Source organism: Ochotona curzoniae, unplaced genomic scaffold (genome assembly GCF_017591425.1).
Source record: "Ochotona curzoniae isolate NIBS_2020 unplaced genomic scaffold, NIBS_Ocur_1.0 scaffold_3208, whole genome shotgun sequence".
NCBI classification, from domain to species: Eukaryota; Metazoa; Chordata; class Mammalia; order Lagomorpha; family Ochotonidae; genus Ochotona; species Ochotona curzoniae.
Window position 1 is genome coordinate 37,100,298 of NW_024467106.1, and position 18,433 is coordinate 37,118,730.

The 18,433-nt window shown below is 43.0% G+C and overlaps 1 protein-coding gene across 3 annotated transcripts in view; it reads left to right on the plus strand.

Moving 5' to 3' along the window:
- Nucleotides 1-4,246: 4,246 nt before the first annotated feature.
- The window catches only part of CAAP1 (caspase activity and apoptosis inhibitor 1), a 59,282-nt gene continuing 45,095 nt past the window's right edge, over nt 4,247-18,433 (plus strand). Inside the window, exons 1-6 of one of the 3 annotated variants that reach the window (XM_041004563.1) lie at nt 7,324-7,363; nt 8,207-8,271; nt 8,944-8,997; nt 9,476-9,676; nt 10,607-10,691; nt 11,466-11,541. In XM_041004563.1, coding sequence (XP_040860497.1) covers nt 9,608-9,676; nt 10,607-10,691; nt 11,466-11,541 — 230 coding nt within the window. In that variant the 5' untranslated portion in view covers nt 7,324-7,363; nt 8,207-8,271; nt 8,944-8,997; nt 9,476-9,607. Of the gene's footprint in view, nt 4,589-7,323; nt 7,364-8,206; nt 8,272-8,943; nt 8,998-9,475; nt 9,677-10,606; nt 10,692-11,465; nt 11,542-18,433 lie in introns of those variants that run through there. The other 2 variants (XM_041004561.1, XM_041004562.1) reach the window with 2 other exon arrangements.

Here is an 18,433-nt window from a genome sequence, read left to right on the forward strand (position 1 = left end):
CCTGCTTGCCCAGGGCCCATGCATACTTGAACATGGGTCCCAACACCCTATCTGCCAGAATGCCAGAGCCTGCCTCTGATATATCTTAAAGAAAATAGGCAACTGTGTTGGCATTCTGGTATAGTTAACACAAATTTGGAATTCACCAGGCTGAGGATACCTGCCAGCTATTTGTTTTTCTCCCAGCAGCGTAACACTTGCCTAGCTATAAAACAACCTAGGCAGTTACCTACAGCTGAGGGAGAAAGATCTTTCATCCACCGGTTCACTCCCCAAATGACTGGAAGTTATAGCTGGAGCTAGGGCAATTTGAAGCCAGGAGATTCCTATGGATCTCCCACATAGGTGGAAGGTCCCAAGGATTTGGGCCATATTCCACTGCTTTCTCAGGCCACAAGCAGGCAGCTGGATGGGGAGTGGAGCAGCAGGGACATGAACTGGTGCCCATATGGGATCCTACCACTTACAGAGGGAAGGATTAGCCAATTGAGTCATTATGCATGCCCTGGACTGAATCTTAGATACAGTGAGATAAGGTAATGTTGCTTGATAGTCTTGAAGGGTATCTTTCTAGGGGAGATATGTGGTTGAAAAGGAAAATGCTGTTTGTATCTTTGAGAATTTTTCATGTTATGGTAGACTAATTTGCAAGTGACAGAAACCAACTTAATTGGCACAAAAAGAATATGGACTGATAGAAAATCATGCCTCAGGGTTTTCTGCCTTGCTTTAAATGCAAGTCTTTCGTTCTCATTTTCTTAGAATATGTCATAGGAGCATGTCAACTTAGAAAACGTCAACTATATGCTATATGAGGTGAATTTCTGCAAAATTTGTCACTTAAGATGAAAGTGTAAGTTTCTCATCTAATATCACTATAAAATCCTAGAGAATTGCTGATTAATTCAACAATGCATGCATGGCTATTCCTGGCTGAGCACAGTGATCAGTGCTCCATGGGTTGGTGAAAAGCTGTTATGAAAATAGCAAATAAATACCAATTTCTGTCTATCCTCCCGTGTGCTTGTTTGAGGATAGAAAAGCAGTCTACCTTTGTTTGCAGAAATTCAACTGCTTAGGAGTGTTTAGTGCTGGGCTCCTTAAGCACTGTTAGTTTGGACCATATGAAAGTGAATATTCAATCTTTTTTTAACTTACCAGATAGAGGCACTGTCACACAGTTCAATCTAAATACACAATGACATTTGCTCTGGCTCTAAATCAGTCCTGTAAGGCAAGCCCAAGTCTTTTCTATATTCTCTGCCTGGCAGAACCTCACATAGAAAGCAGTTTGTAACTTGATTGGAACATTCATTCCCATGGTTTAGTAAATTATATAATCTTTTACAAACTTGGTTTTACAAATAAAATTATCTAATCATTCACTCAAAATAGTCTAATTAAGGATTCAGCATATGCCAATTTTTTAGAGGACAGTGTATTGGGAACACAGAAATAAACCAGGTGTTTTGTCTCATGGAGCTTTCTTTCAAGCAGAAGGAGCCAAATAAATATATGTATTGACTTACTAGGCTTCTGCCTGCAATCTCAGCGTCCCATTTGTGTGTGGGTTCAAGTTCTGGAGACCCTATTTCAATCCAGCTCCCTGCTTACAGCCTGGGAAAGCAGTGGAGGATTCCTTGGGTCCCTGCATCCATGTGGCCGACCCAGAAGGAAAAGGCTGCTGGCTTCAGACTGACCCAGCTCCAGACATTGCAGCCAATCGGGGAGGGAACCAGCAGATGAAGATTCTCTCACTCTGTCTCTCCTCTCTGTAAATCTGCCTTTCAAATAAAAAATTAGTAAGGCTTAAAAAAAAAAAAAGCGTGTGGTGGTTTTAAGAGCACTGAGGAAAAATAAAACGGTGATGATTATGCATATGCAGAGTGCCACAGCCCGTGAAAGCAGAAACACACCTTATATGCATTTTTGTGTTGTCTGCTTCCACCATCTAGAAATAAGCCTCTGAAACCCTGACATTTACCTGTTTTGTTCCCTTCTCTATCACAGCATGGTAAAACAATGCCTTTGACCCAGATCAAGTGTATGCTGGGTGGGCACAAAGACTGGGATCATCTGGCAAATTCATATTCTTCAGCAATCTAGGGAGCAATGTTCTGTATTCCTGGGCCAGCCAAAGAAAGATGGAAACTGTGGATAAGTTGTTGAGAACAAAATGGAAACTCAGAAGTTTCTCAAAACTAGTGGTGTAAGTTTGCAGCAGGAATTCAGAAACAACTAGCTTTACTGAAGTTAACACACACTATTTTGGGCTTCTATGTGTTATGTCAGGCTGCCACGACAAAATATTATAATCCAGAATGCTATAAAAACAAACAAACAAACCAAGATACTTATGGTCTAGGGTTAGAGAGGCTCAAAAGTCAAGATGCAGGAGCCCACAGGTTTGGTTTCCGGCCAGGCTTTTCTTCCTGACTGTGGATGTCTGCCTTGCAGCAACATCATCAAGTCACATTTCCTTTGCATAAACTGAGAGTTCAGAGGGCTATCTCTGGTGGTTCTTCATCTTTCTACAAGGACAGTAGTTGAATGAGGGTCCCTCTTTTGGACCTCTCCTAACACTAATTACAACTTGAATGAACAGTCCTATCTAAAAAACAAAACAAAACAAAACAAAACAAAACAAAAACAAAAACAAAGATGCGGTAACATTAGAATTCCACCACTTGGATTTGCGGGAATAAAAGTCGTTTCACAACAGGGTTGTAAATGTTATGCACCATTAATTTCGTCTATGATTCCACCGCTGAGCACAACCTTCCCATTCCTTTCATGTGTGACACTTAATGAGAACAACATGGGACTCCCAGGAACAGCAAACTCAGCGTCAGAATCTAGAAAGCAAAGTGAAGGGTGGTGCTCGGGAGCTGAGACTGTTTTCCCAGGGCTGAAGTTCTCCTGGTTATGAATTCCCGCCTGCTTTATTTGGGGAACCTGGCTTCTGTTCTGGTGATCGCCCAACCATAACCATCCGGCCCTCATAAAGCGATCATTCATGGTGAGACTGGCCCAAGCTGGTTGCTTGTTCCTTGGATTCTTTCCAAGAAGTACTACATAATCTTCACAAGTAACTCCGTTCAGTTCTCTCTCACTGCAACGCTCACACATTGCTGCTTTTCTCCTACATTTCTTGCCTCAAACTTTTCCAAAACGTCCTTTACCTCATCAATTTCAGTCATTCTCAAACTAATTTTCTTGTTTAAAAAACCAAGAACTGGGCCAAAAGGCAGCTTTTGAGGGAGAAACAGATAGTAGAAAGATCAAAACACTAATCTGCCAATCTTTTAATTTCATCGCATGGCATCAACATAAAAAATCAATGAGCATTTACACAGTAACACATCTATTCCATTCGATAAAAGGCTAAACTTCACAATGAACAAATGCACATTCCAAATAGTGGAATAGTATTCAACACCGTGTACCAAGAATGGGAAACTCTAGTATTAAAATGTCAGGATAAATTTTAAACAAGTATTTCAGTGTATGAGTGATATTTTAAATTTACTGTCCTTTTTCACAGGAGTCTGTAACAAGAACAACAACAACAACAAAAAAGTCAAGATGCTGCGGATTCTCCTATCTTTTTTGGGTGGAAAACATCCTAAGGAGAATGACTGTTAATGACTGCATTATTTTGAAAAGCGAAAGACTGGTTTAACAGCCTCATGCTACTACTTAATTATTAGTTAAGTAAATTAAGGGCATAATAAAGTACCGGAGCTAAGTGCCTAGAATCAACAAGGAGTCAGGCTAGAAATAAGCCCAAGGGTGAAGAACAAGGAAGTGCAAGACCCCTACTCGTAACACAATTCTGTAACTACAAGAAAAGAGAAAGAAAGCTTTGCTAGGTGTTGAAGGTAATGAAAGTACCGTTCCCTACTTTTTCTACTGTTCCGTGTGGCTAAATGTTATAAAATTGGGAAACAAATGAAAATGGAGAGGTAGAAATCGCACTTTTACTTTATGGAGTATTGCTGTAAAAGCAAGAAACACTGAAGACTACGATCAGCAAGGTATAGAGCCTCTGTAACGGTGCGCTTTCCACCCTCGCTGAATACACGCGTGAGAAAACCCACCGGCACCAGCGTCGCCCTCCCAACCCCAACACGCCCCGCGGCCCGCCCCGACCCCGCCTCCAGAAATGCCTCACCACGCTCTGCGCCGAGGCCGGAAGTGACGCACAGCCGGCGACGCCGCCGCCAGGTGCCTGCCTCCGGAGGAGGGAGCTTTCGGTCGCTCGGGAGACGGAGGGCTTTCCCTGGATGGTTGCAGCGGAGCGATCATGACGGGGAAGAAGTCTTCCCGGGAGAAGCGGCGCAGGCGTAGCGGCCAGGAGGTGGCCGCGACCGTGGCGGCCCCTGAGCCCGTCCCCGCCGTGGGCGGCAGCGGCAGCGGCAGCACGAGCGGCTGCGGGAGCACGAGCGGCTGCGGGAGCGTCAGCTGCTGCGGGAACGCCAGCCTCACGGGCAGTGTGACCGGCGGGGGCAGCGGGGGCAGCAGCTGGGGGAGCCGCAAGCGGAGGAGCACGGACTCGTCGTCCGGCGTCTCGGGCTCCCTGCAGCAGGTGCGTGCGCTCCCCCTGGCCGCTTCCTGGATCCCCTGCTGCCCAGGAGGCAGGTGCAGGAGTGATGGGGCACCGGCCCGAGTGCCCACCCCCAAATCCCCCCCCCAGGGTTTGGACGAAAAGTTTCTGAATCTACTGGGTCCTTAAAAAGAAAAAAAAAAAATTGCCCCTTACCATTCCTGGGGTTGTCCTCGGTCCCCACACAGTGTCAGCTGGAAGCGAGCTCTCGGTATCCTTGTGAGCCGTTCGCTTTACTTCTCTCTTCGTGTTCACTTCTGATAAAGTGCACATGACACATGAGCAGACGAGGCCCTGGAGGTTGAGGAGCTTTCCCGCACAGTCCCGGAGGTGACTAGTGCCTGGATTGGAATCTAGTATCTTGACTACCGAAAGCACGTTCGCTATTTGCCATCAGCCTCCTCAGCCACCACCGTTGTAAAGAAACAAGTTTACAAATCATAAAATGAATAAATGCCTGAAATTCATTCAACCCAGAAATAAAGGGCTACGTGCTTTCCCTTTAGTGGCTTTTGGCCCAGTCTTTTCATCACCCAGTGTCACACACATGTTTTGGAAAGTTTCCACATGTAAGCTTTACGGGGCGCCTCCATTGTGCTGGGTAATACAGCTGAGCTGTTGGCATACGTGTCTTTCTATATATTTTCCATCATGTTATGGTGCATTTCGGTATGTTAATACAACACAAAAGGCAAACCCTTGTAGATACAATCTTATGCAGAAGATGAGCTGGAATGTGAAATAGTCTCAGGAGTGAAATGACTTCATCAGTTTTTGCAATTTCAGGAAGCAGGGGCTACATAGAAGACTTCACTGGTTGTAGTTCATAAAGTGTTTGCTAACCTTTAAAATTCATGTTTTAAAGATTTGCAAAACCAGTGGATCAACCTAACTGTGCAGTTGCATTTATTTATACTTTCCTGATTAAGACTGAAGTTGAGCATTTTTGTTTTTGTTTGTCATTGATTCCATACATATATTCTGCCTGTTTTTCTCTTTGTTTCCATGTTTTGATTGGTAATTTCTAAGTGCATTTACATACAGTTTGACTCTAAGCCTTTTGTAGGGATGTATACTTCAAAGGCAATAGTTTACAATAATTACAACTGTTACAATAGTAAAGTGTTCATTGTGTTTGAAAGCTGGTGATTTTTTTTTTGAAGTTGTATTTTTTGTGAAGGGCAGATTTACAGAGAGAAGGTCTTGTGTCTACTGGTTCACTCTGCAAATGCCTACAATGGCCAGAGCTGAGCTGATCCAAAGCTGGGAGCCAAGAGCCTCTTCTGGGTCTCTCAAATGAGTGCAGGGTCCCAAACACTTGGGCCATGCTTCAGTGTTTTCCCAGGCCATAAGCAGAGAGTTGCATCACAAGTAAAGCAGGTGGGACACGAACCAGCGCTCATTTGGGTTGCTGAAGCTACAGGTTGGAGGACTGGCCTTTGAGCTATGATGCCAACCTACTGGTGATTTCTTTGTAGTCAAAACGCAGGCTAGTTTAGCCTTCTGGATTTTACTTTCTGTCTTTCTCTCTTTAAAGATTTATTTTATTTTACTTGGTCAGAGTTAGAGATAGGGAGAGACAGAGATCTTCCGTCTGCTGCTTATTACCTAAATGGTCACAGCAGCCAGAACTGGGCTAGTTTGGAGCCAGGAACTCCTGAGGGTGCACAGGCCCAAGGGTTTGGGTCATCTTTCCCTGTTTTCCCAGGCGGTAAAACAGAAGGCTGAATGGAAAGTGGAGCAGATACAACATAAACTGGAGCTCAAATAGGTTGCTGGGGAAGGATCAACCAGTATGTCACTGCGTAGGTCCCAGGATTTTGTTCTGTAGAAGGAACTTTCCTGTTTAAGATTACACAACATTTATTCTTATTGCAGTGTTTTTAACATGACATCTTTAAATTGAGAGTTTTGGATGCATAGGTGATTTATTTATTTTATTACATATAGCCACATACAACTAAAAAAATTGTTTAAATTTTCTCCAAAATGTTTCTGGTTGCAATGAGCTTTGTCTGCTCCTTTTAACACTAACTTTTTCTTGTTGTTTTGTTTTGTTTTTGCAGCATTCTTCCTATTCTCCTCCCTCCCCCCTTATTTTTTGAATGGAAACATTTCTGATATTTTACCAATGAATATATTTGTGATAGATTTTTGAGAGAGACAGATTTGATAAGGTTAGGAAAGTTTTCTTCTAGTTTACTTGGGCCTGTTGAATTTTAACAGATGGTTTTTAGCATTTTGTTGATAAAATCACACATCTTTCTCTTGATTAGATCATGTTGTTTAAAAAAAGTCTTTGAGATGTGTACAGGCACATAGAGAGAGGTCTGGCATGGTGCTTCACTCCTTTAGTGCCAGAAACATCCAGGACTGTGCCAGATAAAAGCTGAGCCCAAGAACAAAGTCCTGGTGTCCCACACAGGTGTCAGGGTATCGGAGCCATCACCTGCTTCCTCCCACAGTATGTATCAGTAGGAAGGTGGAATGAGAGTGGAATCCAGACTTGAACACGGGCACTGTGGTATGCAAAGTGGGCATTCCAACAAGAGGTTTACTTTGTTGCACCACCACACCTCTCCCAGCTTCATTGTATGTTTCCCAGGAGTTTTATTGAGATATTATTGGCTTGCCATGCCATTTGTCCATTTCAAAAAAAGATTTCATTGTTTTTTTAAAATACAGTCATTTTGAAAGTGTTTTATCACTCCAAAAATAGCAATAATCCCTGGTACCTCCATGCTGTTCCGTCCCCAGGTAACTGTTTATTTACTTTCTAATTCTGTAAACTTACATATTTCTGGATACATTATATGAATGGAAAAAGTGGGATTTTGTGTCTGCTTTTTATTTAGCATGGTATTTAAGTGGGTTTGTGTGTGTGTGTGTGTGTGTGTGTGTGTGTGTGTGTGTGTGTTTAACTGGAAAAGCAGATTTACAGAGAGAAGGACAGACACAGAAGGATCTTTGAACCATTGTTTCACTCCCCAAATGACTGTAATGGCTGGAGCTGATTTGATCTCATCTGAGGCCAGGAGCCCAATAGCTTTGTCAGGTTCTCCCAGTTGGGTGTGGAGTCCCATTGCTTTTCCAGGCCGTAAGTAGGCAGCTGGATGGGAAGTGAAGGATATGGGACACAAACTGGTGCCTGTATGAGATCCTGGTTCTTGGAGGTGGAGGATTAGCCAGTTGAGCCAGCCCCAGTATAGTATTATCAAGGTTAAGTATAGTATTATGAAAGTTTATTCTTGCTATAGCACACAGACATTTCTTAGCACAAGTTTCCTTTTCTATGGCTGAATAATATTGCATTTTGTTTTCCCATCTAACACATAATGGCCGTCTGGATTGTTCTTCTCTTTGACTTTTATGAATAATGCTGCTATGAACATTGATATACAAATTCTGTACAGACATGTTATGTTTCTTTTGGATATGCATCTGGAAGTGGGTTTGCTGGACCATACGGCAGCTTTTTGAGGAACTGCCAAACTCTTCCTTCCAAAGCTACTGCACCATTTTCTGTTTCTAGTAGCAAAGCATGAGTTTTCTACTTTCAAGTCTAATTACCGTTAATAACCTGTACAATTTTTTGGACAGTTCTATCACAATATGAAATACATCTTGATTTTTATGATCAAGGAAGAGAAGATTTCTGGGAGGGGGTGAGTTGGAGTATAATACCTGAGATTTCTGAATTTGCTCATCTTGTGAGTATAGTGTGGTGTGGAGAAACTGGGGAGGAAAGATGATGAGGGAGAGATTGGTATGTACAAAAGCCTTGCTGCCTCTTTAAGCTGAAGAACAGATTACATTTGGATTTTTCAAAAAAAGAGCATTTCCAGAGGACAGAATGAGCAGGAAGAGCTAAGCAAGCCGTGTCATCCCAAGAAGACCAGAAGAAGTCACTGAGTATAAAATTCATCTGCTAACGGAATAGAACAGAGACTTCAGTTTAGATAGAGGAAGTCCAGATAAACGGCTATTGATATAATCTAAGCTGAGGATCATGGAAGTTTGAAACAGGATTATTGCAGTCTGCTTGGAGATCTTAAGTGTGGTTTGGGAGATGGAATCCAAAGTGAATGCTAATATTTTAAATTATCAGGACTGTTGAAAATGATTAGTGTGAAAATGATTTAATTTGTATTTTTTGAGGAGTGGTAAGCATTATTTTAAAATCTTTTTGTTGTTTAACATTTTGATCCTGTTTTGAAACCTTATATGAGTTTATATAGACAATGGTGACGTGGAAGAACATCCTAATTCTTCAAAATTCTTAATATTAAATATACCTTTATTTGTGTGCACTAAAATGTTATCTCTTTTCTTTGTAGCTGCTTTCTAAATCAATTGAAGTATGGAGAGAAAGAGTAAAGGATGCTGAACAATTAAGTATTCTTTCCTGTGGTTTTAATTAATAGTATGTAAATAATTAGAAATGCTTAGGGACCAACACTGTGTCACAGCAAGCCAGTCATTGGCCCTGTGGCACAGGCATCCCATATAGGCAGTGGTTCGTGTCCTGACTGCTTCGCTTCCCATCCAGCTCCTTGCTTGTGGCCTGGGGAAGCAGTGGAGGACGGCCCGAAGCCTTGAGACTCTGCATGTATGTGGGAGACCTGGAAGATGCTTCTGGCTCTTACCTTTGGATTTGCTCAACTCTGGCCTTTGCGGCTAGTTGAGGACTGAACCAGGAGATGAAAGACCTTCTCTCTCCTCCTTATCGATCTGCCTTTCAAAAGAAAAAAAATGCTTAATGAAGAATTTAGTAGATTAACTCTGTGATACCATACTCGTATACTGTAATTCTTTATCCATATATTTTTGGTAGTATTATGTAATGATTTGTTATTTTTTTAATTTTAGGAAACCAAATATCTTTTGCCAACTTTGGAAAATGAATTGCTGTTGGCAGAGCATAGTGACCTTGAAGAAGGTGGACTAGACCTGACTGTGTCATTGAAACCCGTTAGCTTCTACATCTCTGACAAAAAAGAGATGCTACAGCAATGCTTTTGCATTATAGGAGAGAAGAAATTGAAGAAGATGCTTCCTGAAGTGTTAAAGGTATTGTGTTACTACATACATGCTCACACTGTACACATGAAATGGCTTCAGAAAGTTCATGGGAAACTTCATGTGTTTGTTTAGTTTCATTTTCCACAGGATTTTTGATGTCGTCCTGTACCTGGAAGTGCAGCTTTCTATATAGTAGCCAGTGTTTCATTTAATGCTGTATGTAATTAGATGTTTTTATATGAAAGAGACTTGAAAATATGTTGTGAAGGGACTTTGGAAACCATATATGGCTTTGTATATTTAAAATTCTGCCTAGAAAAAAAATGTTTAGGCAAGAAGTGTATTGATCATGTAGGAATAATTCTATTAAGTGCTGGCAACAGTAGTAACTACATTGGAAATACACGGAACCTTTTTGGTGCTGTAAGAAGTAATAAAATCAGTGGGCATGTAGTGATGGCACTGGAGTCTTCCAATGTGCATGGAAAATTCACATGCTCTGTGTTTCCATTTTCTTCCAAACTTTCGAAGTACCCTTATGTTTTGTTAAATTCATGAGAGTTTTTGTATACTTACCTCAAAAAATAGTATTCGAGTAGAGTATGATTCTAGTTTTACTGTGCTGAAAGCAGGCCTTTAACGGTCCAAGATTATAGGCTTGACATACGTAGAGCTAAAGCTTAAATTATTTAAAGTTTAGAGGAACAACTTAATACAAATAGGATACAACAATACTTGGGAAATTAAATTTTCTAGTTCATTCTTTCATCATGAACATGACTTTATATATTCGTATCAAATCTCAGAAAATGTTCATGTGAACATCTTCAGATTTCATCCCATGAAAAGATTTAGTGCATCTACTTGAATGCTTAGTTTTATTGTTAAGATCTTTGAACCTTTTTTTGCAATTATTTTCTGACTTACGTTGGAGATATATTACGTAAAGGTATTGTTTGAAAATCTCATTTCCTCTAGAACTGTTCAATAGAAGAAATTAAAAAACTGTGCCAGGAACAGTTAGAGCTGCTGTCTGAAAAAAAAATCCTGAAGATTCTTGAAGGTAAGGTAGCTTATTAATATAGTTAGCATGCTTCTTGAAATATTACTTTTCCCTACTTGCATGTCAGCTTGCTTTCATTATTTGGAGAGTATCTTCATTTCTATTTGTACCAAGAAATATAATTTGTGTATCAGAGTAGCACATTCAGAATCCATTTGATAAATGGTTTTTCAAATCAAATGTATAAGTGAGAACATGAGCTTGTACCCTGTAATATGTCTATAAAATTAGAAAATTTTGAGAAGGCAAAAATTTTTTTTTTCAGAAGTAGTTTTTAGATTTCCCTCATTACATTCTTGACAGTGGTTATCACCTGCCGTGCACTGTTTCTGCGGCAGGGGCAGGGGCAGTGCCGGAAGGCTCCTCGGCAGCTTAGTGATGTCTCTGTGCACCTGAAGTGGGACTACTCTGTGTGCTCTTTGTGATAGACACTTGGATTTTGAGACTTTTTTTTTCTTCCTTTCGGAACTTACTAAGGATTTTAGCATTTGCATCCTAGAAGAAGAACCAAAATGGAGACTTAATTTTCAGAGAGAACTTTTAAAAGTGTAAAATGATTTATTGGGATCTTGTAATTCTTGAAATAGGTGTATACTGTGTATGCAGTCTGAAAATATGTATGCACATATTTTAATAAAAAGGCAATGAAATATATGTAAAGAGGCATTGGAAAGAACTCACTATTTTAAGCATAAGCGTTTCATGTAATGATTGTGAAGTTCTTTAGAGATGATACTTTGTGTAGTGGTGGGCTCATGTCTGTTTCATTTTCAGGTGAGTCTGGTGTGGACTCTGACATGGAACAGGAGGCACCTGATGACTCTAAGCTGGGATCTGATTTAGCCAGCCAGTAAGTTACAAAAAAAAAGCTTTAATTTTTACTATAATTTTTTTTATTCCTTTGAAGATTTTTTTTGTTTTATTTGTAGAAAGTAATACATTGAGGGATTGAACCATTTACTTGAAATGGTCCTTTAGGTCTGTATGATACGGAATTAGTTGCTTTCAGGATTAAGATGATTTTCTTGGGCCTGGCACAGTGGCTCGATCGGCCAATCGTTCCATCCCATATGGGTACCGGTTCATATATCCTAGCTGCTTCACATGTCATCCAGCTCCTTGATTGTGGTCTTGGAAAGCAGTTGAGGTAGCCCAAAGCGTTGGGACCCTGCACCCGCGTGGGAGACCTGGAAGAAGCTCCTGGCTCCTGGTTTTGGATTAGCTCTGGCTGTTGTGGCCATTTGGGGAGTGAATCAGTGAATGGAAGACCTTTTTCTCTGTCTCTCCTTCTGTCTGTAAATGTGATGCCTTTCCAAGAAAATTAAACAGATTTTCAAAAGATGATTTTTTTAAACTACTATAGATGTAGAATAATGATAATACCAACCTGAATCAGAATCACATCTCTGATTTGCATTTGGAATATACTATTCCTGATATTCTATCAGCTACCCTGTTAGTTACTTAGAATGCTTTACCTGATTGGATTAATAATCTGATTATGTTAGATGATAATAGCATGTTTCACAGATGAAGATGGTAAAATTAATTTCTAAGCAAAATATGTATCTTACAGTATACATACTTATATATATATTTTTGCTTATATATTTCTATAATATGGTTATTGGGATGCTAAAGCAAAAAAATGCTAAAGCTTTGGGAATCTAACCAGAAACAATATCATAGGTTTTTTTCCCCTCAATTATTTTGTTTTTTCACTGAACCTCAAACTTTCATTCACAAATTTTATCAACTATTACTGATTTTTTAAAAAATAAGATTTGTTTTTTTTAACCCAAAAGACAGAATTATACAGAGAGAGAGAAAGAATATTAATCTCCCATCCTTGGATTCACTTCACAAGTAGTCACAACAGCCAGAGCTGAGCTGATCTGAAGCCAGGAGACAGGAGTTGCCTCCACATCTCCCATATAGGCACAAGGGTCCACGGACCTGAACCATCCTCCACTGCCCTCCCAGGCTGTAAGTAGAGAGCTGGGTTGGAAATGGAGCAACCAGGACATGAACCAGCATCCATGCAGGATCTTGATGACACAGGTAGAAGGTCAACCTACCATACCAGGGTGCTGGCCCTACTGTTGATTTTTACTATTATTATTATTTTTTAATTTATTTTTTAATTTTTAAATTTTTAAAAAAAGATTTATTTATTTTTATTATAAAGTGAGATATACAGAGAGGAGGAAGAGAGATAGAGAGGAAGATCTTCTGTCTGATGATTCACTCCCCAAGTGAGCGCAACGGCTGGTACTGCGCTGATCCGAAGCCAGGAACAAGGGGCCTCTTCCAAGTCTCCCACACGGGTGCAGGGTTCCAAGGCTTTGGGCCATCCTCGACTGCTTTCTCAGGCCACAAGCAGGGAGCTGGATGGGAAGTGGAGCTGCCGGGATTAGAACCGGGGCCCATATGGGATCCCGGGACGTTCAAGGCGAGAACTTGAGCTGCTAGGCCACGCCACCGGAACCCCTACTGTTGATTTTTACCTAAAACATTTATTGGTTTGGTAGTTACCAAAGCTTGATAATTTTTCCTGAAGAGTAAGAAAAATTGTAAAACAAGCTTGACCATTTTTTTGTGAAAAGGTAACAGAGATTACCAGAGCTAGTAGCACATGCTGAACCTGAACTCTAGATTTGTTTCCATTTTTAATAGGCTGCTTTGGGTATCATTTAAAGGACGCTGTGTGAAGCTCTTTACAGTTTTCACAGGAAAGTATCTACTCTGGAAGCATCGGAGGCCTAGTGCTGTTGCTTGACTTTGTTACAATTGGTAGACTTTGTCCCCAGAATGGAAAGTGTACATATTTTACTAAGTCTACTACTGGCTCTCCTTCGCAAGACTGTGCGTTAGGTGAATGTGATTAACTTCAGCTGGTTTAAGGATTTGCAAGACCTGTTGCTCTGAGGTTCTTGAAGTTTATTAAATTATGCGAATTGATTATTTTTCTTAATGTTGCTTGTAGAGAATCCTGAATTGAACTTTTACTTGATTGCATTTGTTTTCCTTTTGTTCAAATATGTTTTTTTTTTAACAAAATTCAATTTTCTATGCAAAATATGCCAAATATATTAATGGTACTACATTTTAAAAACTGTGTAGACAGTTCTAAGCACTTACGTGCTTTCATTCATTCATTCATTTCATTTATTCATTCATTTCATTCATAAATGAAAGAATGTGATTTGCACAGCAACCCTCGGAGGTAGATATTAACATTATCTTCTGGCAATACAATGAGGCCCAGAGCAAAATGTGTGCATCACATTATACAAATGCTTATCAACGTTGGAGGCTGTTTTTGTTATAAGCAACTGTATAAGTTTTCTTGCAAACATAACTGCTTTGGAATCTCTGAAACAATTAATTAAAAATTTTAAATTATTTTATTTTATTTTATTTTTTTTAAAATATTTATTTTTTTATTTTTGTTGGAAAGGCAGATATACAGAGAGGAGAGACAGAGAGGAAGATCTTCCGTCCGATGATTCACTCCCCAAGTGAGCGCAACGGTCGATACTATGCCGATCCGAAGCCAGGAGCCTCTTCCGGGTCTCCCACACGGGTGCAGTGTCCCAAAGCTCTGGGTCGTCCTCGACTGCTTTCCCAGGCCACAGGCAGGGAGCTGGATGGGAAGTGGGGCTGCCGGGATTAGAACCGGCGCCCATATGGGATCCCGGGCGTGCAAGGCAAGGACTTTAACCACTGCGCCATCGCGCCGGGCCCAAAAAATTTTAAATTATTGTTTACATTGTTGAGAGGGATGTATACATGCCCATGTGGGCCTCCAGTTAGGGTCGGGAAGGTCCAGGTGTGGAGGAATATGGCGGGGACAAATGTTCAGTTCTTTTTATTCTCTTGGTCTGTAGAGGGAGAAAGGGAGGGCACTGATCTTTGCTGTCAAACCACATCAGCTTGTGGGGATGGAGGACGATCATTTGATAACACCTTAGAGATCCTGGTGTGGGGAAGAGTGTCCTGAGGGTGTTACTTGAGTGGCTTTGATAGCTTTGAGATTGTTGGCTTCATTGCACTAGGGTTGAGAAAATCTAAGTTCTGTTGGTTGAGGAAATCTAGCTTAATAGCCCCAGACATTAACTGCAAAGCTTGGCAAGGAGAGTTGTCGAATCTGTTCTGTTTTCCATCCTCTGAAGAGGCACTAGGAATCCTGTGCTGGCCTAGATGAGCTGGCTGCCATGCGCCTCTGGGCATGCTGTCTACTGTACAGGCATCAGCAACAGTAGAGGCCCAGTACTGATACATGCAAGCCATCTGGTTGGGGAGTCCCCCTGGCAACTTCACCTGAGGTGACCTCAGACTTGACTCTTAGGTGTGCTGGCTAGTACTGTGTTAGTTTCAGTCCATTCCCTGCACCAGCCAATGCACAGTAACTGGTGAATGTAGCTGCCTGATAGTTCTACCCCTATATCTCATGTGAACTGGTGGGTGCTGTGACGTAACTTAACCCAGCCTACCACAGGCCCGGTCTTCACTCACATCAGTGGTGTAGACTGGGTGACCCCCAATAACCTCTACCAGGCACACTCCCAGCCCTGGTTTTTGCATGTGCTAGCATGTGACTCTCGTGCATACCCATGGGTGTTGCAGCTTTGCTCAGTCCAAACCGCTCCCAGACCTGGTCCATATTTATGCCATTGGGTGCTGCTACCAAGACCAGCCTGCTGCACTCCCAGCCCTGGTTCTGGGTTGCTCGGAGCTGCAGCCTGGAAAGGGAATGGCCACAGTTCTCCTGCCAGGCCTGTTCCCTGCCCTGGATTTTGTGCCCACCAGAGGATACTGCAGCTCTGCTTGAGATAACTTGTACCCAGTCCAGGCATTGCCAGTTGGTTCTGCTGCCTAGGCTAGCTGGCTTGATCCCATCTTGGCTCTCTTTTGTCACAGCGGGTACCTAGTCTGGCTCACTCCCAGAACCAACCCAAATGCTGGCTGATGAGTGCTGCATTACTGCCCAGAGCAGCCTGCCCTAGTCCCAGCTCTCATGAGGCAGCAGCCCAGTAGGGGCTGAGGGCTGGGTTCCTGAGGTTCCGCTGCCAGGCCCAGTCCCAAACCTGGATTTTGTGCATGCAAGCAGGTACTGTGGCCCAGTCTGAAATAGGCTACTCTTAATCTCTGTATTCACTAGCAGGTGCTGCAGCCTGGCTCAGCCCTGTCCATTCCTAGTCCCCGTTGTTGCTGGTGGGTCCAGCAGCCTAGCTCATCCTGACCCACTTTCAGCCCTCATATGAACTGGCAGATGGCCTACATCCAGTCACAGCTCTTACTTGTGCCAGTGTGCTATGGACTGGCCCAGCCAGGCCTAGCACAGCCAACCCCAAACCCAGACCCAGCCCACAAGTACACTGACAGGTACTGTAGCCCAAACTAGCCTGGCCTTGCACTTACCTGTAGGAGCATAGCAGAGGAGTTCCCTAGGTTCTGTACCAGGCCTGGTCCCAGCCCTGGATCTCGTGAGTGCCATTGGGTGCTGCGGCCCAGCCTGACATGGCCAGCTCTCAGTCTTGGCACTCATTGGAAGGTGCTATAGCCTAGCCCAATTTGCTTGCATCTGCTGCAACTCGAAGCAAGGGGTACTACTGCCTAACCCATCTTGGCCCACTCCTAGACCTGGCTTTGTGTGACCTGTTGGATGCTGTGGCCTAGCCTGGCTTGTCTCATACCCATTTTTGCTCTTTTGAATGCCAGTGGGTGCTGGAGCCTAGCCTAGTCTGTCCTGCCCTCACCCAGCCCACATTCGTGTGGTGGCTGCAGTTGCCTTGCTCAGCCAAGTCTGTCCACAGTTGTGACTCTCACACTCACCAGTGGGAGCTGTAGCTTAGCGGGACATTCCCCAAAGTTCCTCTACTAGGCCCATTCCTAGTCCTGTATCTTTTTTTTCTTTTTAAGATTTATTTATTTGTTTATTTATTTTACTGGAAATGCAGATTTGCAGAGAGAAAGAGAGACAGACAGATCTTGCATCTGCTAGTTCACTCTGCAAGTGGCCGCAATGGGTAGAGCTTTGTTCTCCAGTCCTAAGCCAGGGGCTTTTTCCAGGGCTGCCACCATGGTGCATGGTCCCAAAACCTTGGGCCATTCTTGGCTTCTTTCCCAGCATATAAGCAGGCATCTGGGATATAAGCCAGTGCCCATATGGGATTCCGGCTCATGCAAGGTGAGGACTTTAGCCACTAGGCTAATGTGTTGGGCTCACTAGCCCTTGATCTTGTGCATGCTTGCAGATGCTTCAACTCAGCCTGGCATGACCTACTCACTGTCTTAGCTCTTGCTGGCAGGTGTTGTGGACTGGCTCAGCACAGACTATCCTCAGACCTGGTTCGCACAAATGCTAGAGTGCTGCAAACAGAGTGGCCTGGCCTGGCCTGCCCACAGCCCTGTTATTATGCTCCCCAGTGGGAGCTGCAGCCTAGCAGGGGAGTTCCCCAAGTTGTACTGGGTTTGCTTCCAGCTGTGGATCACTTGTGTGTTGGCAGGTGCCACGCAGGTGCCCTGCATGGCATGGTCTGCCCTCAGTTCCGGACTTTGCTTGTGCTGGCGGGAGTTGGAGCCTGGTCCAGCCTGACCTTCTCCCAGCTCTAGCACCTGAGAGTGTCAGGTGGCTTCCTGTCAGGTGAGTTTTTCGATCCAGCCTGAGTTGGCCTGTCAATAACCACAGCTCTCTGTGTAAACCAGTAAGTACTGTAGTACCACAAAGGTGAGCCCACAAGTTCCTTACAGAACCATCCCGAAAATCTGTTTCTCTCACATTCCGGTGGGTGTTGCCCAGCCTGACATGGTCCATGCCCTGCCTCTACACTTGTGGGCTAGTAATACAGCCAGGCCCAGCCAGGGATGTCTCCCTAGCCCCAGTTTTTGTTTGTGTTGGCGGGCATTGAACGATACTATTTAGCCCAGTTCGGGTCTCCCATGTGGGCAGTTGTCTTGGCTTGACCCAGACATACCATCTAGTTTCTCCCCTCTAAACCAGCCTGACTCATCTCCCTCACCTACTTGCAAGTGTGTTGGCCTCGTCTGGAAGCCCCTATAAGTCACTCTTCAACCGTCAAAAATGCCCTCAGCCCCTCCTACTCCAGTATGTCCTCAGACCCCCTTTTCCTGAACAACCTGCAGCCTCCCCACCTGGGGGCTGGTGTGGCATGTCCTAGCCCAACGCTCCCTGCTCTCTCCACGTATCCTAAAAACAAACAAAACTTATAATAGACAACTCTGCTGGCACACTGGTATACTTCATACAAATTTGGCATTAACCAGGCCAGAATGCCTGCTAGCTACTGGTTGCTTTTCTCCCTGCAGTGTAACACTTGCCTCGGTACAAGGCATCGTAGGTAGTTGCTTACAGCTGGGGAACAACTCATTTTCTATGAAGTGACTTTATTCATTTGTAAGATGAAGAGAATCTGTCTTACAGGATTATAGGGAGTAAGGAAGTTAATGCGATTAGTTTTTATTATTAATAATAATGCTAATTATGCACAGGGGAGACATATTGCTCTGTGAAACAAAGGTAGGAGAGGAAGATAATGCGGTGAGATTGTGAGTTTTTTTTAGTTTGTTTGAAAGGCAGAGCTACAGAAGGAGGAGAGACAGAGAATCTTGCCTATGCTCTTTCACTCCCCAGTGGCCGCAGTGTCCAGGGCTGGACTGGGGCAAAGCCAGAAGCCTGGAACACTAGTAGGTCTCCGGGACCCAGTACTTGAGCTGTC